This window comes from Chrysoperla carnea, chromosome 5 (assembly GCF_905475395.1).
Source record: "Chrysoperla carnea chromosome 5, inChrCarn1.1, whole genome shotgun sequence".
Lineage (NCBI taxonomy): Eukaryota > Metazoa > Arthropoda > Insecta > Neuroptera > Chrysopidae > Chrysoperla > Chrysoperla carnea.
Genome location: NC_058341.1, coordinates 23,615,040 through 23,627,680, shown reverse-complemented (window position 1 = coordinate 23,627,680; position 12,641 = coordinate 23,615,040). Strand labels below are relative to the sequence as shown.

The 12,641-nt window shown below is 28.0% G+C and overlaps 1 protein-coding gene across 1 annotated transcript in view; it reads right to left on the bottom strand.

Moving 5' to 3' along the window:
- LOC123299732 overlaps positions 1-12,102 on the bottom strand; it is a 312,737-nt gene extending 300,635 nt beyond the window's left edge. Inside the window, exon 1 of the mRNA XM_044882056.1 lies at positions 11,974-12,102. Within this exon, the coding sequence (XP_044737991.1) occupies positions 11,974-12,030 (57 nt within the window). The 5' untranslated portion in view covers positions 12,031-12,102. The remainder of the gene's footprint in view (positions 1-11,973) is intronic.
- Between the last annotated feature and the right edge of the window lie 539 nt (positions 12,103-12,641).

The following is a 12,641-nucleotide window of genomic DNA, read 5'->3' as shown; positions in this document are numbered from 1 at the left end:
TTGTAAGTAATCAATATCATAAATAATTGAGAAAGACAACATAGTTATTTATATATTTATTGTGTTCGATAATTAGGTTGTTTATATATTATTAATTGGAACTCAATAAAATTTAATAGATGGCTTTTTACTCTGATTTTCTGTTTTTAATTAATATTCATGGAGAATATCACTTTGATTTTTATATAATTTTTCTTTAATTTTAATCAAATACCTTTTTCTTTAATTTTGTTAATACAATTTTTAGCATGCTTTTAGCCAGCAAAATGAAAAGAGGTGTTGCAAATTTTAATGAAGTGCCTGGCAGATCCAAGCATTCCGAGAATATATCACTTTGATTTTCATCAAATATTTTTAACTCCCGAACTAAAAAAGGGGTGTTATAAGTTTGACTGCTATGTGTGTGTGTCTGTCTGCGACATCGTAGCGCCTAAACGGATGACCCGATTTTAATTTTTTTGATTTCATTTGAAAGGTAATTTACAGAGAGTGTTCTTAGCTATGTTTCAAATGCGAACTTAGGGTACCATACCGGGAAAAACAATGGCGATTTTTACATATAAATAATTACTATGGATATGAATGGTCAAATAAAAGTGACATGGTAAAATAATTAGGTAATCCAAAACAATAATTCAAAAGAACAAGGTCAACTCAAATATTTCTATTTCAATTAAAATATTTCCAAAAATTTGTCCCAAAAAATGATAGCTCTCTAAGTATCCTTTTCATTTCATCTGATGTCCTTGACCATCACTTTGATATTGAATTAAGAAGGAGTGTTATAAGTTTAAAGTGTTTATCTGTGCGTCTGTGTGATTCTCAGTAGCATCGTAGCCCCTAAACGGTCAAACTGCCTTGATTGAGAATATTTTATAGCTAAGTTTCCAAAAATCGGTTTAAAAGGAATAAATCTTATTTGGCTGGGGTCTTAAAATTTTGTAAATTTCACTTGTTTCTTTAACTTTAAGTGCAATTCCTACTTGATATGTGTGCCCGAAAATATTAAATGTCTACATCTTAAATGTAATACGACACACTGTTTTTTTTAGTCGTTTTAAACGTCTTTTCTAATAAAAACTTCGGTATCGGTTTGTTTTAAAATACGTAAAACAGGCAAAACTACAAAACTGTAAAACTGTAAGGACACGAAGAAAGACTTAAATTTTAAGAATCTTGTATTAATTGAATAAACCGAATACCTACACATTTATTATTAATATAAATTAGTTCATATTAAAATGTTTAAATCATCACATGTTAATTAAAATAAAATTTTATCACTGCTTAAGCAGGTGTACATATATGGTACCTGTAATATATATATTTTAAATTATAATTATATATTTGTTTTATCATCTTGGTAGGTAGTCTTTGAGGAACTTCTGCTCTTATGTTTTATGTAACTCATAAGAGACACAGTACGAGATATTATGTACCCATATACTTAAGAACATGTATTTATATTTGTTTTATAAATACAGAATGTTATCTCTTAAAACAATTTTTCCTTCATAGAAATCATAATTTTCCCATAATTTTTATAATATGATCCTCGAAATATAGATTATGCACTCTATCAAAAGTCAACTTATAGGCGTTAAAGATCCGCCTTATAACTCTTAAAACCTGCGATTTTTGTTTCCCTCTACCTTTGAACTTCTTTAGGTAGTAAAGGCAAGTTTAACCTTGTGGTGAAATTTTTTTACCTTGTTTTCAACTTTGATAATGAATTTTGTTATAACTTCATGAAGGTAGACAAAAAGTAAGAATAAAATTTGCCGATATCTGCCTTGGTTTTTCAAATATCGAAAGCTAAATAACTAAACCAAATTGTCAATTTTCGATATTTTGAGAATTACTCCAGATATCGAAAAATTTTATTCTTACTTTTTAGCCTTATATTGTCAAGTTATAATATAATTCATCATCAAAATTGAAAATATACTTTTCTTTAAGTTTGTGTCCCCACTAGCGGAACACTTATTTAAACTTTAACTTTTATTTAAACAGTGTTTTTTTTAATTTCCAACAGTTTTGGACAAATCTATGAAAACATATCCTCCGTCTCTCGTTTTTCCATAAGACCAATATTAAATATGTCTAGTACTGTTGAAGTCATTTATTTTTTTAAATAATCGCGTAATAATCGCGTAAAGCCTTTTATCCAAAATTTCCCCGGCGCCCGTACATCCTTAATCGACCTCCTAAAGTTCAAATAAGGTGAAGTTCGAGATGCAAGGTTTTATACTAGCTGACTATCGATCTTATTGAAGCATGGATTCATTCCACAAAAAAGAAGTAAATAGTCATTCAAGTTTACTCACAATGTTTCTCTCGTAATTTTTTTTCATGCTAATGCTAAAGTATATTTATTGACTTTATCGAATCGTTAGTATTTTTAAGTTTCTTTGATACTAAAAACAATTTAATAATAAATTATTGAGAGGACATCCTGCGCAACCTGATATTAACAATAATATTTAAATGATTACGTTCGTTAAACATATATGCAGATGAGAAAGAGTACTTTTGTTGATGATTAAAATATTTTGTTGTAATATTATATGTCTTCATATAGGTACATGCAAGTGTTAACCTGTGAAAAAATTAATGCTACAATGCTAGTAATATTTTTACCACGAGCCTGAGTATGGCTAGAATTAATTTGCAGGTATCAGTGATGCAAGAAATCAAATTGATTGCGTCAGTAATATAAGACATAAAATATCAATTGTGATACAATGAATAATTAATTGATTTGTGGCGACAACTGCTTTAAACTGCTTTGTAAGTTAGAGCGCTCAATTTTCCCCGTCACAAAATAAATTAATTTAATTAATAGATGTGATGAGCACGAGTAATTGCATGCTGTAGGCATGAAGGAGGGAGATATAGTCAGTCAGCAAAAATAATTAAGGAACTGAAATTTAACAGCGGGAAGCTGGTCGTATCACAATGGATCTAATGGCTAAATGTTCGTGAAGGTCAGTGTTAGCTTAACGTTACCTAATGTGAACATCACTTTTGTACCAGCATTCTTAGAAATTTTTTATTAAATCATAGATCTCTGAGTGGAATATAGATCTCTTACTGAATTTACAAGGAATAAATTAACTAAAAAGCCGAATTTTGTATTTACAATAAGATATTGTACATTGGATATTTAAGGCAATCATGTTATAATAAAACATATATAATATGTATGTATTAAACATTTTATTATATTATTTCATTGTTTTATACAAATAAATGTTCATCATTAGTTGTTAAATGAATGTAAATATTTAGAAAATATTATACTTAGAATTTAACAAAACCAATGGTAAATATGAACCTCATATTTAGAGAAAAGCCTACACTCAACAAGCCATTTTGGGTTTAGCATTAAGAGGATATACCCATAACTTTCTGATTCTAGTTTAGAATCTTTTTAGCTTTTCAAAATCTTAAAATCATTGCACTATGATGTCAGGATGGCATATTGTCAATTATTTTCTTTATCCTCAAGTTGACATTCATACAGGATAAAATTTTGATTAATTGTTATATCCAGAAGATAATTTTACCTCTGATACTCAGTTCATTTGTTATAATGTATTTTCTTCGTAAAAGGTTTTTCAAAAAGATTGATACATTTTAAGATTTAAAAATTGTGATTATTTTAAAGCTTAGAAATTATAGTTTTGTTGTGAACATATTATTTTAAAAATATCGACCACGGCTACTTTTTCAGAACTCGAATCGAATGTTTTCCAATTTCTTATATGATAAATTGGACTAATTTAGCTATTTTCTTTGAAATTATCATCATTTCTTTGCATTGAAATATTTTCTTTGAATTTATCTGAAAGTGGATAATGTAAATATGTTTGAAAAAATTCGTAGCGTAGGAGCTGCGTTAGGTAAGCGAATTCCCTCTTCACGAACTTGACCTTTCAAATATCAAAACCCTTCTTATTATCAAATTATATTCAATTAGTGAGGGTACCTACTTTGATAATAATTCCCGTAAACAATGTACATTCACTTATATTTCAAGTCATAGATTTCGTGTGCCTATTTGAAAATCTTCATAATTAGGCCTACAAGCTGCGATGGACTTTAGAAAGATATAGAAAGATACAGATAGGGTACGTTGAATTTTTAATCCTTACTCTAAAAATTATATCACTTTTATTGAAGGACCCTTTATTAATTAATATTCTCGTAGATAATAATGATTAATTAATATATTAACTAATATATTTTTAATGAATATAACCAAACCTAATTAAGGTACCATTAGTCGCAGGTGGTAATTATTCAATTTTTTGTCATATGTTTTTAAAATTATGTTATCAACCTAATAATAACGGTATTTGTAAAAACTCATACATACATAAAAATACAAAAGAAATTTAATATATGTAGTAATTCTCTTCAAACTGATAACATAGAATTTTTTAAAATAAAAATTACATTGTTTAATAACTGAATATGGACGGGGGTTTTTATTTAACTTAAAACTTATTATTTATTTATTGACGGATTTTAGACGGAAAAAAGAATGGATGCTAATTTTCAAAGAAAAGAAAATGAACTATGTACATTCGTTATGTTTTAATAATGTTGAAATTTCAGACTGGCACAAGAGAGAGATGTGATTGATCAAGAAAGAGAAGAGTAAATAGTTAAAACCAATCTAATATACGATTTCCTAGAAAAGAATGCTAGAAATTATTGTCTATTTGAATTAGAAATATAAAAATACACCTTATTTGGACGTTTGGAGAACGATATAAAAATTGTTATCGTAATTTGATAACGGCTAATACATTAAAGAGAGATATTGACTTCCAATAAAAATGAATGAAAGGATTAAAAATTTTTATAATTCTTTCTCAAAATCAAAATAATAAACAATTTGTTTTTATAGATTTTGTGAACCGACTATAGCTGTCGTGCCTACATAGAAGCTTAACTAAAACCAATAAAAAAACCATTATGCAAAAACCATCTAAAAATATATCTCTAAAAGTATATTAATGTTCGTGAAAGATCACTAATTTAGATAAGAAAGAAATTAAGAAATCAATATTTGTTATCAATTAAATATAAGGCCGTTGACCGCCATTTGAACACAAAAAAAAGTTTGATCAAAAAATAGCATATAGAATTTTATTATCTTTATATATTATAAATGCGAAAGGAAGCATGTTTGTTTGCTTGTTTGTTTGTTTTTTACGCTTTCACGCTTAAACTAGCTAATGATTTTTAATGAAACTGTACAGCAATATAGCTGGTATATCAGAATAGCACATGAGATATAATTTATAAAGATATACAAATAAAAAAATAAATAAATTTAAAAATTAATTTAATATGACATCACCATAAATTACAGATTTCTGTAATAATAGTCAATATAAAATATGTCACAGCCATCTTCTCTAATATACTCAATGAATAATTACTATTATACATTTAAAAAAAAAGAAAACCATACATTTATTTTACTTGTGTAAAACAATCCTTACCATTATTTCGAGTGTTATAGAAAAGGGATAAGCGGGAACAATCTTTATCAATCTTTACTTTTAAACCCAGCGAAGCGGGTTGGTATCACTCTAGTTGTTATATAAAACCCAAAACGAGAAAAAAATATATTTATAAAAATAAAAATGATCATAAATTTATAATAATTACATATTTTTATTATTATATCGCCTATTGTATTAAATTTGTACATTTGCCAATTTTTTTTCCATTTCCTCTCCAATGAATTTAAAAATGCTCATTCACTCACACAGATATACGTACACACAAAGTGAATCGAGACGAAGATAAGAAGAAGTATTTTTTTATTTGGAATTCAGTTGTTGTTCACACTCATATCGATGAGGCATCATAACGTTTTCCAATACTAACCAATTCTTGGAACATCAATGCCTTCTTTCTATCCGTATATATTTATATATTTGTATACAGGGTGGCTTGTTATAGAAAAATGCCCAGTACAGGGTAGCTTCAAGTTATCAAGATGAAGGATATACATTATTCCTTTCTTAAGCAAGACACATTTCTCGTAATTTAGACTGCTAAATATATGACCATCATTAAAACCATTAAAAATGGCCACTTAAAATTTAGATTTATGGTTGTCAGAGTTTCAAGAATGCATACGAAAAATAAAATGAAAAAATTTTCGATATCTGCCTTGTCGAGCCTTTTTTTTCTGCCTATTTTCTCTTAAGACGAATGTTAAATGTGCCTATTTTGATGTCATTTATTTATCAACCCTTTTATCCAAAATTTCCCTAGTGCTCGTACATCTTTAAGAGGACCGAAAATTATTTAGAAGTGAACCAAAGAAATGGAGATGCGTGGAGTAATATTAAAACTAGTTTTGGAAACCTTTCTGCATGCCGAACATAATGTAAACTATCTTTGCAGACACAATATCTTGATTTTAAATTATTGATTGATTGCAATGTTTTATTTGGTAGGCATCGGAAACTTGAACGTCTTTTTCAAAATCTTATTTCTCAATCTGATCCTTGTTTGATTTGTAAATAGATCGATATCAAAAAATGCAATTTAAGAAAATGTACTTTTACAGCCACATTTTACTAAATTTTTGAAACTTTTCTGTCAATGTTTACCATATTTCAAAAAAGAAAGAACCTCCATAAAATTGCTTAACCATGGAAAATCTTAATATTATCATTACAAAAAAATATTCTTCAGAAGATCGAAAATAAGCACTCGAAACTAGAACGTCTTATTCAATATTGCTTCTCGATCTGATCCTTATTCGATTTGTAAAGAGATCGATATGAAAAAATGCCTTTTTAGAAACTAAAAATCAAAAGGCCACATTTTACAAAAAGTTTGCCTTAGGACGAAACCGTTTTTCTGTCCAAGTTTATGCCTCTTTTCCTGAGAGTTTCTTTTAGTTCCAATTTTCTTCATGCTCTTACACAATTTATGAGGCGAGAATAATTCAATTATTATATCTGATTTTCTAATTTTTTCCCTGGTGTCATATCCAAAAACCAATGATTTCCACATCAACTCGTACTCAACTGTTTCTCTAAAATAAGACATGCGGTCATATTTTGGAATTCGGATATTAAAATTACACCCTGTACGTGGATATACACACATATATATTTTTTGCATTTCAGTGACATTGAATAATCGTTAAAAGATTATAAAAAAAAAATGTTTTTTTATATGCAAAATGCCAGTTTATTATAATATTTATGTTATTTTCAAAACATTATAAGTCATACTTGGAAAAAATATTTCTATCAGTAAAAATGCATGATGATTTATTAAGTTACCTAGTCATGTTATCTTTTGAAGTTATGACTATATAATTATTAAGAGATTTTATATACTGTCTCAAAACTTTTTACTAATATGATATATAAGTCTCGCAAAGAAAATAGCACAAATTTTAACGCAATGAAATAATATATCAGAAAATCGGTTGAGTAATAATAGACAATTCCACTCTAGGAAATATATTAGCGTTATCCAATTAATCAGGCCTGATCATTCTTGTATACCTCACACTTTAAAAACATTTACACTTAAATACACCTTACATCTTAAACATTGCACCATAAATTATGCCACAAAGGACTTTTGATTTTGACCAACACGGCTAAGGCCAATTGAGTGTCTCAATTGGCAAGTTTTAACTGAGATGCCGTTCTAAATAACTATCTTATGCCATAGTTACCACCAACTAACATAGAGTCACTGATAAATTTCAAACATTATGGCCTTGAGAGTATTACTTTGATAACACATTCTACTTTCACTATTATTTGGAATTACTAAAGGCGATAGAATTGGAATATGTTGATAAAGTTATTCAAGGAAAAACCATTGGCTTCTATGTTGGTCGGTGAAATAAAATTGTTATTTAAAATTGGCATCAAGGCCGACCAAGCCAGTAATATGTTAAAATAACATAATTATAGGTAACAAAGGGTAGGTAACTGCTCGCTAATATTCGAGTATTTTTACTCCGAAACTCAGGCTTCTCACCCTTTCGAAACAAAACTAGAAAGCCTATATACTCTGATGAGTGTTGGAGCCTCTAATTTTGAACATTAACGTTTATTTTATGAAATACAACTATGGAGTTGTAGACTCTGCTTCTTTGGAAAATCCTAGTCGCGAGCTATCAATGTGTAAAGCTATCAATATGTATTTACTTTTTGAATACTATTTTGAGCAACCATAGGTAATAATTAGAAACCTGATAACAATAATTTGTTAGAATCAAACACAACATATTACAGATATGACAAATTTATTAATTAAAAATAGATTTATAAGATTATATTATGAACTAGATCACTAGTTCAATTAATGAGATACCCAATTAATTCAATAAGTAGGACAATTAAATAGATTAAATTGTGATTCAAATGTTTTCACAAGCATTAGCAATACTATTCTTAAGAATTCTTCTACTTCTTAAGAATATTTTTATCCCCTTAAAAAGAGTTTATATTTTAATTAAGGCCATGGCGTCAAAGGGAAAGTTGATCCCAAGTTCTTTTTTCCACATTTGTTGATGTGGCACATAATGACAAAATGAATTTTTTTCTACAAATTGATACAATTTTTCTGGAATATTCGAAAGGCTTCTTGTTAAATGAATTTTGAATCTTGTTAAATGGATTTTCTTTATAACTGAGTACGCACAGAGTACTAATATAACTAATTGCTCTAATAACTAATAACTAAATTTCTCTTGTTTAAATCTTAGAAATTCTTAAGATAAGAAAATAACGAATAACGAAATTTTTTAGGGCAGAAATACCACAGAAATTATTGTAAATTTTCCTTTGATTGTTTGACTGCTTCTTTCGAAACATAAACGTTTTCACAATGAGACCGAGGTTAACATTCTTCTTTAAATTCTTGAAAACAAATTCGTTTTATGTTTATCGTCAAATAGATTTTTTTAAATTTAATTGAAATTCGATGCCATACTATTATAATTGCTCCACCAAATAGAATAGATAAATTTAAAATAATGAAATTATTTTAAATTTGTATATACTGTTTCAAGTAGAAAAAAAGCCATCAAATTATTACTTAATAAAATCAATTCATGGATAACAATAATAAAGCTTATGTTCAAATTAGATTAATTGTTATTTCAAAAAACAACAATAACAATTCATTTGGGCATACACGCATTTATTTAAAAAAAAAAATGTGGTCACATATGTTTCTATAAAATATTTTATTGTTTTATTGACACTTAATGTACCTTAAAATACGCATAAAATTCACATTTTTCATTTTATATAATTACTGAAATAATTTTAATTAATATTATCAATTGAAAACGATATTGGTTGGTTAAACATTCAGAAATCAATGAAATATAAAATTAACAAATTTCCGATATTCATTGTACAAATAATGAATCTGTAGATAGTTTTTAGATTCGTTATTTCAATTTTTCAAATGACATATTGTTATTGGTGGAAGCGTTGGGAAGAATATAAATATAATATTTTAAGTTTAAGTGTATTTATATAAAAAGAGATAAAGGCATCTCGAAAACTCTTGAAACATGACGTACCATTGGATGGAGTTTTAAAGACTATGCTTAGTGTTTGGGAAGCTCCAACATTTTCAATGTGTTGGGAATCCTTCAAGCTTTATAAACCATCAATAAATCGAGTTCACTTTGGAAGGATGAGAGAGAAATAGAGAGATATATCTATCTCTCCTGTGCACTTTATGGCATAAGCACTTAAGTGAAAATCAGAGCTAGTTGAACATCATAGTATTACTACAGCTAAACATTGTCATACCGACTAAGAAATGGCTTGGTTTCTATGTATCATCATCCACTTTTCTATATCTTAAAATTGTTGAGCCAATTTTTAACCCTCGAACCAAAAAAAAAGGTGCTATAAGATTGACAACTATGTGTGTGTCTGTCTGTCTATCTGTGACATTGCAGCGCCTAAACCGATGAACCGATTTAGATTTTTTTGTTTCGTTTGAAAGGTAATGTAATGGAAAGTGTTCTCAGATATGTTTATAAGATAACTGTGAGTTTAGGGTTTCGTATCCAAAAAAGGGGCCAGGAGTTTTTTAAATTTTGTAAATCTCACTTCTTAATATTGAATACTACATTTTTTATAGTGACTTGATATAGGTATCCATCGATCGCAATAACTTTTTCGCTGAATAATTTTTATCTGAACACATTATTTGTCTATTGGATGATATTTTACTTATTTAATTCATTACGTTCTTCTCACATTTCATTCTCTTGAGGATACTAGAGAAATTTAAATTATATCTTCTCTGCAAACATTCTTGGTCGAGGACTTGTAATTTATTTTGTATCTTTCTTTCATTTACATTGAAAGAGTTTGATATTCTCTTTTAGAGATCCAAGTTTAGTGACCCAAGTAAGGATCGATTTTTACATATATCAGATTTAAATTATTTTCTATCATAACTATATATAGAAGACTTATAGTATAGTTATCCTACTAATAACCAAGAACTATAATATAGTATCTTTTCATTAGACACAATTCCCATTCGCGGATTCCTTTTTATTTATTAGTGATCAAATCATAAAAAACAGACATTTCCGGTATAAAACATCGAAATATTATTATTCTTAGGATATTTCACAATTAGCAAAAAAATTAACGGAAATCGTTTTACATTTAAGAACAGTCGTTAATGTTAAAAATAAACAAATTTATGAATCATAACCCTGATTCACGTCTTAAATTTCGAATCTTTTAAGGTAGTATGAGCTTCAAGGCTATTTTAGATTTAGGGTTGGATTTAATTGTACCTTATTTTCAACTTTGATGATGAATTTAATTATAAATTCATGAATGTCAACGAAATATATAAATAAATATATAAATAAATATATAATATAATTTTTCGAATTTTAGATATTTTGAAAATTAATCAAAATTGATAATTTTTTTTAAATTTGTTTTCACACTACCGTGCTCATACGCCCTTAATTAGTCGGGTATGACGAATTTTTTGTTTCCAGTAATTTTTTAAGGTTTAATTTAAAAAGTTTTTGTTTTTCACCGACTAGTTTCGGAGAAATTTATGAAAACATTTCATCCATCTACCGTTTTCCAATAAGACCAATGTTAAACATGCCTACTTTTGACGTCATTTATTTATTTAAATTATCGGACAACCCCACCACACCACCTTTCAGAACTGACTAAGTTTCACCAAGTTTTCAGAACTGACTAAGACTAAGTTCAACTTAGTTCAAAAAAATCCAGCTTTTTATTTTAAATTACCATAGTAATCGTACATCCTTAATATCACCAATCCTTATTATTCTTAGTAATTGGTGGAAGCGCAATGAAAAGTACCAGTTTTGAAGATGGTCTAACAGACCGAAACATTTTAACTCATATTATAATTTTAAGAATAAATGGTTAAGTTTTATTGTAAGCCTGAATATATTCCATCTTGCCCAAGTCGTATAAAAACAGCACTCATTACTAATATTTAGCATAAGTGATGAACCCACTGTGATGTCCCAATTCAAGACTATCTAATAGACCTAAACATTTCGAGTACTTTCTTTTCCAGGCAGTTAATTCTGCATAATTATATTTGAAGCTTTTAAGCTTCATCATAAATTATGGAAGCACTATGCCGAAGAAAAAACAAATTGAAAATTTCTTAAAATCAACATATTGAATAACAATTACGTTAACTGCACATAAAATTGCATATATAAAAATAGTTAAAGGTTAAAACAAACAATTCAATTTATAAATAACACCAGCTATAACACTTCATTGAAAATATATTCTTAATTAAAACTCATTTTATAATAAACATATGATAATAACGCTTGAACTTAATTAATTACTTGATGATAAAAGAGCTCATATATTAAATATAAAACACACTCATTCACAATTTTCAAAAATTTACCTTTTTCCCATCACGAAACTTCACAGTCCCTTCAATAATTGAATTAGTATCCACCATAATTAACAATTAAATAAAAAATTCACAATTCAATTTACACACAACAATTAGTATACATATTATCTCAATCAAAGCAAAAAAAATCACAACAATTACAAAAAAAAAAAATTCACCACAAATTTTTTTATAATCCAAAAAAACACTAAACACAAAAAAAAAAACCGCACTATAATGATGATTTCACTTCGAGAAGAAAAAAAACCGGCTACAATATTTATCACCGAAAAAGTTGTAGGTAATTCACGTAATTCTACACGCGCAGCATGTAACAATAATATGGGTATAATCTACATTTGTATGATATCAATATAACCACCTACATGCAATCGCGCGGCAGACTAAAGTACCGGGACAATTTTATACATTGTGAAACTGTGAACCGTATGTATTCGTCTGTAATCGTGTATGATCGTTCATCATTCGTATCATCATAATCATCATAATATGTATAAGGGGTACCCATATAGTATTTTGTACGTGTGTGTGTGTGTGTGTTGCTCTCGCTTTGTACATATGAATTAGGCAACCTATACTACATACATAACGTAGTATTGCCTTTAGGGTTTGTTAGGTGGTAGTTGTGACTGAACCGAACCCTGTAGGTAATAGGT